General features: G+C 32.9%; 2 protein-coding genes across 8 annotated transcripts in view; one reads left to right on the forward strand and one right to left on the reverse strand.

Annotated features, from left to right (window-relative positions):
- Window positions 1–8,730, reverse strand: part of LOC117102560 (SLIT-ROBO Rho GTPase-activating protein 3-like) — a 73,790-nt gene extending 65,060 nt beyond the window's left edge. For 6 of the 7 annotated variants that reach the window (XM_033242859.1, XM_033242858.1, XM_033242864.1 and 3 more), the window contains exon 1: window positions 8,553–8,706. Coding sequence is in view for 1 of the 7 variants with exons in the window: in XM_033242860.1 (XP_033098751.1) it covers window positions 8,553–8,607 (55 nt within the window). In the remaining 6 variants the exon portion in view is untranslated. Of the gene's footprint in view, window positions 1–8,552 lie in introns of all 7 variants that reach the window. The other variant, XM_033242860.1, reaches the window with a different exon arrangement.
- A 147-nt stretch (window positions 8,731–8,877) lies between these two features.
- LOC117102561 (protein FAM72A-like) lies at window positions 8,878–12,972 on the forward strand. Its single transcript, XM_033242865.1, has 4 exons — window positions 8,878–9,147; window positions 10,238–10,315; window positions 10,635–10,756; window positions 11,840–12,972. Exons 1-4 carry the CDS (start codon window positions 9,005–9,007, stop codon window positions 11,938–11,940), a joined length of 444 nt encoding a protein of 147 aa, XP_033098756.1. The 5' UTR covers window positions 8,878–9,004; the 3' UTR covers window positions 11,941–12,972.
- Window positions 12,973–13,731: the final 759 nt, after the last annotated feature.

Below are 13,731 nucleotides of genomic sequence, written 5' to 3' on the forward strand. Positions count from 1 at the left end.
ATTAGTGAATTCTCCACGAATTTAGCATTGTCTTAAATGTGCCAAGCCAGGAAATGTTTAAATATATGTCCACCAGACCATTCGCTGTAGCAGAACAGCCGTATTGAATCAGATCTCTGTGGGTTTCAAGAGCCTAGACGCCTTGTACCCCCGCTTGGGGCAATGCCAATGTGCTTGATATTGTCCCAGCTGGTTCTCGTTACAGATCACCAACAAAAACCAGTCTTCGTTGAGTGACCAGGGGCTTGGGTTTTCTGTCTGCTGTTTTATCGGCCAGACCAGGATATTCCAAGTTAGATTTTCCTTCCTGTCTTTGCAACCTTCTGGATTTGCTAATGAAATTTTGCTACAGTGAAGAGACGCTGGAAGTTAGGCAACCAAAAATAGCTGAATCACAATATGCAAATAAAGGAAATTATAATCATGTTTCCCCTCCAATACACTTGTCCATGTTTATGTACAATCATTAATAGAATAAAAGTTGGTATAAAAGTCAAAGGTCAAATTTCCTGGAGCAAAATAAATATTCCAATGCCAAAATATATATTTTTTTCTCATCAGATTTCAGGACAAAATTTTGAATAAAAATCAGAGCTTGCACTAATATGTCTTGATTATTTTCAAGGTTATTATTCTTTATTTTTAGTAACGATGAATACGGATGTAAATACATTGGATGTCAAAGACTAGGAATGGCAGGCCTCGACTTCAATTTTATGAAATTGAAGCGAGTTCTCAAGTTTACTTTTACTTTCTGAAAATAAATAAAATTAGGATGTATTGAGTAGAGAGGAATGACCGGTGTCTAAGCACAGAAGGTAGTGAAGTAAGAAGTGGGCTTATCTCTAGTACACAGCGCCACAAAGTAAATCTGCGAAAGGACAAATAAAACGTCAATGACTGACTGATGAAGTCATCGTTCTCCTTTAAAGTTATCATTAGTATTAGCTTGTAAACTATCAGTAAACGACTACCTTTTAAGCAAACACCCTTTGATAAGTCACACCACCCTTGTGCTATTTGAATAACATACCATCAAAATAATGATTAAATTCACTATTTTATGGTACTGAATGTAACCTTTCAACTTATGGGATGTTCCGTGAGAACAGTCTTGTGGATAGACTAGACGAGGAGGTCTTGAGGAGAGGAACGCAACCCAAGCTGTGGTGTGGGCATGGATTTGAATACGCACAGCTTTGGTCACACTCCTTTCCCCGAGACTCCCTCAACTACTGTAGTCTACCCACAAAACAGTTTTTGTATGAATATCCCATAACACAGTATTTACACCAAAGCTGAGAGGCTACATTAAAATGCTCTCCAGTAGAGATTTCATTCAACCTTGAACCCATTCAGAGCTCTTCCATGAACCCCCACTAGGGGATCGAAGGATCCCATGGACCCTTTGCTGTCATTCTGGTTATAGGCCTGAATAAAAAATGTAAACATGTTTCCATGTACTTTGATTTACATTTTGTGCGTGAGTGTATTTTTAAACCTGGATTTGTTTGTTGCTATTTAGCACATGAATTTAGCTATTCACCAGTTGGTCAAATCCAAAACAGCACTCTGATCTGATATTTAAATCCCAACTAAATCAATTTCAAAATTATGGTCTACGTCAAGGATTACCAGATCAAGCGAACAAACCAAAAGGAGTATTGTAATGATATACTTATGCTCAGAACATTTGGAATAATATTCACAAGTGTACTGAACATACTGTACACACCAGTATACCTATATGGTAGCAAGATTAAACACAAGGGCAGAGGAGGTGGGGCTGTTGAGTAGTTTATCTTGATCTCTACAACTGCCTGTCATGAGATAATGAACTTAATTCGAAGTCAACTGCGACATCATCATTTCAGGCATTGATTAGAAAATAGTGCCTTTAGGGATAATATTTACTGGATTTATTTTATCAAATTTAATATTTTAATTGCCAATAAACCAATTAATAATGGAGGGACTACCTGGTTAGAATCTAAATTGGAAAATGTTTTGCTGAAAAAAACATTATTTAATAAATTAGTGGTCATTTCTATATTCCTAGTAAAATTTAATCTAGAAGCTATCTTAATTGTTATGTTCGAAAGCAGGCATCTAACAACCAAGACACTGTACCATACACCTCCACTATCAATACTTAAGAATTTTAAAACTAAATCAGTTTGTAAGAGAATATATATAATAATACAATCTCTCATTTATAGCCATTATTAGACAAAAATATAATGATCATACATTAGTGAATAGCAAACGACTTTCGGACTTAGTTGCTGATGCTTTTATTTTTCATTTATGACAGTAATGACCGTGTTATTGTTAATGAGTCTCATGTGATGTGATTTCAAACAGTAATTATTATTCAAACCTTAGACATAGCCAATTAAACTTCCACCAGCCTAAATCTGTCTGTGATTATATAAAAATGTACATAAAATTATCATAAAATTAGTATTTGTTCTTCAAATGAATGCAAGTGTTCAGCTTTAATGCTCTGCCTACAGTACACTATCAAATTTTATGTGACAACTTGGTGCGATGCACCCATATATGGACATGATGCTATCATTACATCTAATTATGGGCATTATGTCATATTACATATAATTATGGGCATATCATATATTTATTTGTCACATAAAATTGTATCGTGTAGTTAGAGATTAGACTTTAGACTTAAGTTTTATTAGAGTATTGATTATAACTTTTGTTAATTAGCCTCATTATCATTCAATAAGATACTTTATATTTATTTATATAGGCTTTATTATTGTTTAGTTTTCCACCAATCAGCAGCAAGTCTCACTACACAAACCTTTTAAGTATTTCCCTGTTTGGATTCTCTGCAGATATTATTCTCCTGAAGAAGATTGAAGCAACACCATCGAAACGCTGAGACATTCTCAACTAACAACAGTTTTTTCAGAACTATCTATGTGGTGTATAGCAAGCATTAAATATATTATTACTTCACCATGCAAACCTTTAAAAAATATTATTACTAATAATATGAGTTCATGAGAAGAGTAATATGTTTATATAACCATGTTTATACTTGGCTAGCAGTTAGTAATGTAGTACAGTTATATTTAGAATGTTTTCTGTTAATGAAGACTGCCATTTAGAAAACAGTTTTTCATGTGTTGTTTGCGTGGTAACTGCTGAGTTACTAAAATAGATTATTATCTAATCTAGAAGCTTAAATTTGAAATATTGAATTAATGTGTCTTACTTTTTTGGAGGTTGTTTCATACCCTGTAACCAAATTGTCATGTTCTGAATATAACATGAAAATTAAAAGGTCAATGCAGAGGAAAAAAAAATAATGAAAAAGGAAATATATTTTGAAATAGGCTCACTGTCTCACTGTTCTTATGTTCTGGCCGATTTTAGACTCAAAATGTTTTAATTTTGTTCTGATTTTACACACTTTTCAAATATAGAATAATGAAATTGAGGTAAAATTGGCCCTGGAAAAAATTCCCAGAAAAAAGGCCCTGGTAAAAATAGCCCCAAATTTACAGGATATACAGTACACCTACAATAATGCACTGTTAGAGGATATTACATTACATTCACGCCTACTGCACTTCAGGTGCAGATATAATTTTTGGTTTTTCTGGTTTTTTTAAGTAAAAATCTCATTTGACATTTTACCTCAGCCTCAATTTGTTCTTATTTTGTTCTTAATGTTTAAGAAATTTTAGTCTCAGTGTTCTTTATAAAATGTGTTCTTATTTTTAAAAAAAGTGTATACCTTTATGGAGCCCTGTTTAAGAAAATACTGTACCAGAAGATAATTATTTTTAATTATATTATTAGTCATTAGTTTTTACGATTATCAATTGTGTACTTTGAATTAATATTGGTAAATAAATATATATGGATATATAAAAAAAAAAAATTATCAATCTTATACAGCAATAGTGTATCATGCCAAAGTTATCTTTCACATTGTACATCCAAAACTTTTTTTTTTTAAAGTTTTCCTTGGCATTTTCAACTTAATTTTCTTTTAAGTTATTAGAAAGCTTTTTAAGATTGAGTATTAAGACAAGTAACTAAATATAAACCTTGTATTATGAATCACTTCCAATCCTTTAGAAAGTCTACAGCTTAAAAGTGCTGCTGTATTTACAAGTCATAAACATGCATAGTAGGTCACAATTCTTGACTCACAATGAATCGAGGTTGCAATACAGTACATGGTGTTTGCAATGCTTACAATGCTAGGGGATAGACATTGTCTATAAGAGGAGATTCAGGAACAAACACTTGTTTAGTGACAATAGTTGTTAATTCTAAAATGCTTTCCGAAGGCAGATACTTCAATGGCCTTGGTTGCCAACTTCTTAAAAATTTTGAACCCACAGAATATATAATGTTAAAATCTGAACCTTAATTAAATTTGTGCCGACTACTCATGACCAAAGTAAGAACTAGCAATGAGAGAGAGAATATTCAGTTGTCACTGACTGTCTAATAATAATAATAATAATAATAATAATAATATTTATTCGGCAGAGTAAAAAGTATACATACAATATTCTTGCCAGGAGTAAGTAATAGGCATAAGCCCAAACAGTAAGCTGCTCTTACTCCATCATCAAAAACAAATACAATAACAATAATACAATATAAATATATACAAAAAAAGGAAATTCAAAATAAATTGATTTAACTAAAACAAAATGAAAAATAATATAATAATTAATAGTTATTATTAGTATTAATATTTTTAGATCAAGTGTTTTGTGAGCTGGGCTTTAAAGTCCGAATGGATGTGCATTGTTTAATTTCATTTAGGAAGTTGTTCCCATAATCTAGGAAAAATAACAAAAGATGAATTTAAAAATGTATTAGTCTTGGCTTTCCAATGTATTAATGTCTACCAGCCAATGTAACAATAAGGGTCTTATTTTATATGCAAATAATAAAATAAGGAAATGGGTTTTCTTGTTTTACATTTTAACTGAAATATTTTATTTTCGAGGGGTTCTCTCATGAGAAAGAATACCTGATAGGCACTTAGTAGGTTTATCCAGGTATCAGTGTTCATAAAGTAGACCATTTTATTCCAAAGACTGTAGTCAGCAACCAAATTAATATTAAATTTTCTTGTTCTAAGTTTAGGCAAGACTTTGTTTAGCGAAGCGGCAGGCCGCCAATAATGATGATTTTGAATAAAAATAAAATTTTGCTTTTGGCCAATTAGCGCACCCGCTGCCACAAAAAAAAAAATGGAAATTTCAGAATTTAAAAGATTTTCTTTAATTTTATTACACCCGCCGCTGCTTTAAAAATAAGATGTATATTTCTTACTAATTATCAATTTAAAGACATTTAGCCATCCTATTCTACACTTTCAATTTTTTTTTTTTACTATTTTTTTTTTCTCTTCTATCTTGATGTTTTTGGCATAACTATTTTCTAAATAAGAAAAAAAAAACCATTTTTGTTTTTTTCCGCCCTCCTTGATTCACAAACACATGTTTGTGAATCAAGGTATAAACATGTCTAGCCTTATTAGCTCAACAGACATATTTTTTTTTCAAACACATTCAGTTATACTGAACAGTACTGTAGTATGCAAATTGTTTTCAATTGACTGAAAATATAAACATTGAAAACCTGAAGAATGATTGCCTCCATCACATGTGCTATGGATGACCTTCAGATAAAAGCAAAGATACTGTAGATGTTAAGTTTAAAGCCAGTTTATCTCATAACTAAATTTTGTAAAAGATATAAATAATTAAAATATGATTCTAATATATATGCTTGTTTCGATCAACACCTAAAAGGCAATGTCTCCACGAGCCTCTGATTTCCTTGGCAACTGGCTAAATTTTCTACCACAGATACATATAGTAAAAATATAACTACTTGAAAAGCATGAGCAATAATAACTACTGACACAGTCAGCTTAAATATTATTACTACACAACACACATTTGTAAGTATGGCACCACAAACTTAAAAGAAAACAAACTTACAGATACATACATTACACTATTTCTATCAAAGATCTTGAGATATGCTTTTATATTGAGGATATGATACTACTTAATTCTACATAATTAAAATATACTGAAAAAAACAGGTTAATTATAGTACTGTAGTTGACCTGATATTTTTTAAAAACTTTAATTTAATCTTAATTTAATTAAATCTGTCAGCATCTTGCATACTAATTTTTCATTGTAAACAAAGCATATCCAGTACTGTATACTAATTTGAATTTGTCCAAAAAAAAAAAGGGGGAAGATTAAATCGTTTTAATGATTAATACAGTACAACACAAATTGTTCTTCAAATCTTATAGTTGTTCTATTAAAAACGTCAGAGAATAGGAAAGAAATGCTGCATGTTTTACACATAGATTACCATTCTGACTTAATATGATACAATTAAATTTAAATACTAAACAAAATTTAACTAAAAAGCATACTACCACTGCAATTACAGTGTAGGTACATGTTTGTCAAATGAATCAAAGGCCTTTGTAAAGTACTGTATTAATGCATGCATCTGTTTCAAAAATGATAAATTCAAAGATGATGAAGATGGATACAGATGGCTTAAACTATAGAAAGTGAAATTTTATTATGATTTGTACGACCTTCAACTTTAAAAAAACTAAAACTGAATATCTGTACCCTTAAATATTGAAGGCCAAACAATGTTTACTTTTGAGCAAAAGAAAAGTCAATCCACACATTTTATTCAAACATCCTTGTACAAAGCATCAATAAAACAAATGAATCAACATTTACAATTCCACTTCTTTATGATTGATAAAATTATTAAAGCATTGTAACAAAAATGTCAACTCTGATATATAGTTGAAAGTAAAATTATTTGAAAAGTAATATAAATTATAATTTCTCAGATATGATAACCATCGGCTGGAAATCTGTGTACTACAACTCACTGCAGGTGAAAGTATATATTTGCATTGCAGTGTAGGGCTTCATGAAAATATTAAAAACATATTTTTGAAAGTTTAATATTTCTGGAAAGGATATTACTTTGAACATCAAATACAATCATTATTATATTGTGTGCAATGTGCCTACCAGCTTTCAGAATAAAGTAGTCATGGTTTAATTTACAGTTTCCTACAGTACAATATTAGGCTGCAAAAAATGCATCAGATATGCTGCTTTGTTTCCCTTATCCACTTCGGATTGTTTTCACTGAAGTTGTCTGTGTTGTCTAAAACCCTGTTCCTCAACCTTTTTAGCCCACAACCCCAAATTAGCATGTCAAGCACTCTGAGACGGCCCATCGAACTCAAAGTCAATAAAACGTCCGTCGTTTTATACATGCGAGGGATAGCGGGAAGAACACCCACTTGATTCTTTTGTGAATCGATTAACATATTATATATTATCATCACCCACAAAATCAATATGCAAAACCTATAAAAATGAAAATATAACTTTGAATTACTCATTTATCAAAATCTCGCAAGTTACCAAATTTTTCAGTAACTTAAAAATTAATGATTAACAGACATTTTATTATAAATTCCTAGTGCTGCCAGAGATTTATGGGTTACTGTATGCAAAGACATAGTCACATTAAATTTAAAAATGTTTTCTCATTATAATTTGCAGCTGAAAGCTTAACACATTGAAATGAACAAAACTAATACTTTAAGGTTGTCATACCTGAGGTACAAGTGTTTTGATAGTATATTTTTAACATAAAACTGTGATAACGCATAACAAAAATAAACTGAAGCAATTGTCACATTCAAATTGCACTTTCATTTACTGTAATTTAATTTTGTTTGTCTTTGTTCGTGTTAAGTAAAGTTTTTACGATCTGAATTATTTTTCACGACCCAATCAATGGATGGGTCGCGATCCATAGGTTGCGGAACGGTGGTCTAAAATGTGCTGTGACTGTGAGTTATATCATTGCTAGATATGTGATTAAAGTTAAATTAAAAATTTTTCTATGATTAATTTCCAGAAAAATGTGCGCGGTAATCGGTCCTTATCTTCTGAAATGTACAGGCCAGGCCTATTTTTTGAGCAGAGGGTATAATAGGATTCCCCTCTTTATTTACAGTAGGCTTAGGCCAACACCACTAGCTAGGACAGCTCTATCTTCATTAGGCCTACCTAGCCTGTCCAGTGAGTTGTTAATGATGCTAAACTTATATGGCCCTCTATATTGACACTATTCTCAACTCCCTGCCACCTGTGTAATCAAATGAAAAACCTATTTTTTCATTTAGGCTAAATTGTATTTTTAATTTTTTTTTATAAAAATAAATAATTTACAAAAAGCTCTTCAGATATTTGTTGACTGAAACTTTCTCCATTATCAAAATTCCAAGTTAGACCAAGCATGTCAGGCTAGGCCTAGGCCAGCAGGGGTTTTGACACAAACACCATTCATCAGCTCACCAAGGAAACTCGACCCTTCACCACCTCACGTCCCAACCCTGATAAATTCGATCACTGAACTGGAAATCGCATTTTTGCTATTCAACTTTCTCTAACCAAAAAAAAAAAAAAACTCACCTCGCGTATGTCCATCAAAATCCTGCAGAATTTCCTTCTCTTGTTTTTTATCCATTGGTAACTATCACCATCTGAACGAAAGAAAGTTGTAATGCAGACTCACTTCGAACCACAGTAAATATATCTCAAAGCAGTTCTGTTCTGCACTCGGTTCCAAAGGTCGCCATTTTAATAAGTAAGTATAGACTTCCGGGTTTGCATTATGGGTAGGTTTAAAGGGCTCGACTTTTACCATTCATTGGTCTCTTTTATCTTGTAGGACCAATCAATTAAGCCGTTGAAAAATTTCAGCCAATCACATCCATCCTCTGCACAGAATTTACTCAGAGACGATTACACATGCGGTCGATTTAAAAAACAACAAGTCAAAGGCCGTACGTGTTGTATTTGGTGTAACTTCGACACAAATTTATTTTTCTTCTTCATTTATGTTTTGAAACGGACAGTTCACTATGCATCCTAGTTTCAGATGTAAACGAGTAATCAAACTTTTATGCAAGTTTTGTGATACTTGTATTTGTAACCGTGGAATGAAGGCAGTCTTGTTGGCTGATACGAACGTGCAGATGTACTCAACGGATATGCCTCCTTCAGGGTAAGTACAGTATCTAGGCCTAGGCCTATCTGTGTTCCTGGCCTAGCCTACTTGGTAGCAGGCCCGGGCTAGGCTAGGCCTAAAAGCAGGGATGTCCAATTTAAAATTATATATGATATGCCTGGACCTAGGCCTACTTACCGATCATAATTTACACATTTTTGCGCCAATAGTAATACCGCCTGTAATTGTAACGCATCTAGGGCCTAGCCTATGACGTGATGGTATTGTTTGTTAATTAATTATGTTATCCAATTCAAAATTAAGAAGGATGGACAAATCAAGATCAAGGACATCATCATGAAATGAAAGTTGTGTAAGTAAATGTCATGACATACCGTTAAAACTCAAATAGAAGCCCCATGGTCTTAATCTCGTGAAGGAGCCCATCTCGAAAAGAAGCCTCCCCTTCACCTCCCCCCCCCCCCCCCCCCCCNNNCCCCCCCCCCCCTTCTTCAGTGTGCAAAAGTAATCTCGAAAAGCAGGCCATCATGAAAAGAACCCCATGGGCTTCTAATCAAGGTAAGCCATCATTCTTAACATATCATTCTTAATCATCATCATTCTTAACATATTTTAATAATAATAATAATAATTCAAAAGTGCAAACGGAAATCATTTGGGTAAACACTTAATTAAGCTATGATGTGCAATGTTTCAAATAAGAGTGCATCTGCTCTTTTTGATATAGCTTTTTTAATGTCTATTATATTTTGGGGGTTTTTTTTGTCAATTTTGGCTTTTTATTGTTAACTGTTTTATGTTTCTTGTGTGGTGAAAATGTTTACAGTTTTTTAAGGGCCCCAATGGAAATAAGTTTTATATATTGTAAAACTTTCTTGGGTTACCCTAGGAATTAATGTCTTATCTTGTTCTTTATCTTTTATCTGTTCTTTGTATTTGTTTTATTTTCAAGTAATCTTGATTTTAATTCCTGAATAAAATGAAATGAAATGAAATAAAGCCTAGTTTGTATAGGCTTCTTTCAAATCCAATCTGTTCATAAATAACATCCACTCAGATTACTTGGCTTACAGTACCTAGTAGGCCTATTCTAATTGTTTATCTTTCATTGTTTTTTTGTTTGAAGGAAAGTAGATGTGATGGGAAAAAGTTTCTCAACGCCTAACTGTGATTGCAAAATTAAAGAGGCAGGATGTACCTCTTGGTAAGTATTTCACTCAATAGCATGAGTTAATAATTGTATTAATTTATTTCATTCTTTTATTTCTCTATGGTATCACAAGGGCTGGCTCACAAAATCATTTCATCTATTGATATACAAACAGTAATCCACAATTTAAACCATGCTCAAACCATCAAAGTAATGTGTGCGCTAATAATTATTAAGTCTACAATAAGCGTCAGTACAAGGAAATTATAAATTACTGAGGAGTTGGAGTACTGAGAGGTGGCAGAAACTATGTAGTTTATAAAGAAATTATGCTCGAATGTGAAATATAATTTATAATTTTCTTTGTTTTTAGTGGTAATGTTGTAGGCTATCATGTTGTGACGCCATGTTTATCCTGTCTAAAAGCATGCAATAATGGCCATACCTGGATGTTCTACAGTGAATCAACTTGGGCATTTGAAAGGCTTGATGAAGGTTTGTAGAAAACCATTTCTTCCCAAATCTGTTTACAATTTTGCAATCTACTTTTGCCTTCTGTTTGTGTCGGTTTTAAATGTATGTAATTTTATATTTTGTATGTTTATTAATGGATAATGAAAATGTTGGGGAAATACCATTTTTATTTTTTAATTTACACTAATAATATGTGGCAAAGACAAGCCAAACCAGTCACTCGTCGCAAGTCGTGTTTCATAGAAAATGGCCAAAACATGTTGGAATGTCAAATTTTAAAAAATCTTTTATTGCCTTAAACTAACCTTTATACTGTATATCTATACATCATGCTATGCTGTTATTTTCCCCATTTTCAATGTTAAAACAACACAAGGATTTCATGATAGTTTCTGCATGAGAAATGCCCGAAATCATAAACTTTAAAGGCTGATTTCTCATATATTGTTCTTTAAAACACCTGTATGTTTAAACGCTTGTAACTTCATAAGGAAATGTCGGATTTGAATGATTTTTTTTACCACTTTATAGCTCTTATTTTACTCCTTAACCCTGTATTAATAACTCAAAATTGATTTTTGTGACGAGTGACTGGTTTGGCTTGTCTTTGCCACATATAAGGATTTGTTACTGGAAAATAAAAGTGTAAAACAAAACCGCTTTAGATAATTATAGCTTTTCACGCTAAGCATAAACTTCTACCCTGTCAATTCTGTCGGTCTGGCGGAGCTTTCTTTCATCATAGGTCATTACTCCTTCGATTGTTATTTCTTTAAATTTTATTTTCGACTTGTGATTGTTGCCTGTTTTGTTTATGACAAAATGAAAACTGAAATTCAAACAGAATTTCGTGATGATGATATAATTAATGTCGAAATAATTATAAATCATGATTCCTGATGATGACATAATTAACGTTGAAATATTGAATCCCGACATGATGGCATGCATTTTGATACTTGGAGTGTATTATACTATCTTATCTGAGATTAATCAGTGGACCTTTCGGTTAACAGAATTACCACAGTAGTTTTCTGATTTCATTTTGCTGTTATTGTTAACAGTACCTGAATAACTGATAATAATAATAATAATGTTTTACAGGTTTAAATCATTTACAATGGGATAAGCTACCATCTGCTGATGAGGCAACCCCACTGGACCCAGTCTTTGAGTGGATAGAAGATTTTGAATGTTGTAGATGAAATACTGGAAGAGAGATTTAATAGATTTCTAGAGCACAAGAGAAGGGCTCCAAGTATTGAAGAATGATTGAACATAGTAATAGTAGTCGCTGTGTATTCAGATTATACATAAGAGAAACCAGGTACCGAAGTTGCACTCGACTTGGCATTTTGTTTTAAGAAAATGTATGCTTTTTTTTATAAGTTTTAGTGGTCTAAAGACAAAATCGAAAATGGAATTCTGTAAAATTATATTTTAAGAAACTTATTTTCCCCAAGTGCAATATTGTAGTTGACTATACTGTTGTGGTGTTTCGTCATTTAAAAATACTGTATACAAATTCCCTCCATTTTCTGTAAAATGTAACTGTAACAGATGCACACGATTCACTGTTTAGTGTAAGGATATTCTGATATATATTTATTAATTAAAACTTTAGCATTACAACTCTGATCTTGTTAAATTACATTAACAAATGTATTACTGAACAGGAATCAGAATATTACTGGAAAGTCCTATTTACTAAGTGTTCCATTTACCATGTACCCTATTTACCATGTGCCTTTCCTTCCAATGCCGTGGTGGAATACTAATTTAAATAAAGGATGTCTAAAGCCGAGCACACACTACGTCGGCACCGTTCTGCAGAAAACACGAAGAGTGCACAATGGATAATTTTTAACGGCATCCACTCGGTAAATGGCATCGCATTGTAAAATGCTCACATAGGGCGAAGATGGATTCATCAGCCGACTCAGTGCGTGCCGGGCATTAGAATACCTGCCATCTATATCCAATAGCAAGGATAACATAACTTTACATGCTGAGACATTAGTATTAGGCTCAATACATACAAGTCTAAAAATATAATGTGATGTATTTTTATACCCATCTTATGCAAGCGTGTTATATAGAACGCAATTTATTAACCTAGACATTTTTTAATGTAAAGTTTAAAAAAGTAAACTAAGTTTCACATGATGAAACAAAAACATTATTTTGAAAAGAAAATTAAGAACAAATGTGATTAAATATATACTGTACTCATACAATTTTGAATACTGTACCTTTTCTTTTATCACTGTGTAGGACATACAAGTAACAGGATGGTGGGAGGTGTAGAAAATATAATGTACAGGTCTCTCTCCAATTAAAGACCATTTTTGTGCACGTGGTTTTCCTGGTCTTTAACATCTTTGGTCTCTACAGTAATTGCTGCGAAGCAGCCAATTCATATTCTTGACAGCAGTTTGACCTCTGAAAGGTCATTGTTTGTCAAAAATCAAGGGCCTAATATGACTGAAAAGCGGAGTTTTCTTCTTTCGTTCTGCCGGCTAAAATCAATTACTTAGGCGACGTTTGTAGACTAATCAACACGTACCAATGTCCGCATGTCGCGCTAGCCTTATCCTACTCTTGGCTTAAACTAGCTAGGATGGTATAGGCCTAGCCTTGAAGGGATGAAGGTCCCAATGAAAAACAACGTCGCTCCTTGATAGCTAACATTGTCTATTTAACATCACAATAATTCATTATTAGGCCTATAGTTGTCTTTTGAATTGTACTCCACAAATCTCAGCCGATACCTCGCACAACTCGAGTAACGTCTCGTATCTATTGTCGTGACATCATGGCCCTCTGGCTCACACTTGCAATGTCTCCGCACTTGTGATCAAATAACACGATGGCTCGCACTTTGGCAACACTCTTTGGCAGTCAACTCGCCCATAGAAAACCCGCCCTTGGAAACTTGCCCCATAAAAAATGTACACTTCCTAGACCATGCAGTCTTCAAAATAAAAATTGTAACC

This window comes from Anneissia japonica, unplaced genomic scaffold (assembly GCF_011630105.1).
Source record: "Anneissia japonica isolate Jap-2015-1 unplaced genomic scaffold, ASM1163010v1 scaffold1489_len2284818_cov182, whole genome shotgun sequence".
Taxonomy (NCBI): domain Eukaryota; kingdom Metazoa; phylum Echinodermata; class Crinoidea; order Comatulida; family Comatulidae; genus Anneissia; species Anneissia japonica.

Excerpts from the sequence above, each read along its gene's own strand:
- LOC117102561 (XM_033242865.1), top strand. The coding sequence starts at position 9,005 with ATGCATCCTAGTTTCAGATGTAAACGAGTAATCAAACTTTTATGCAAG. Across the intron at positions 9,148-10,237 it reads ACGGATATGCCTCCTTCAGG|GAAAGTAGATGTGATGGGAA; the intron begins GTAAGTACAGTA and ends TTTTGTTTGAAG. Across the intron at positions 10,757-11,839 it reads ATTTGAAAGGCTTGATGAAG|GTTTAAATCATTTACAATGG; the intron begins GTTTGTAGAAAA and ends AATGTTTTACAG.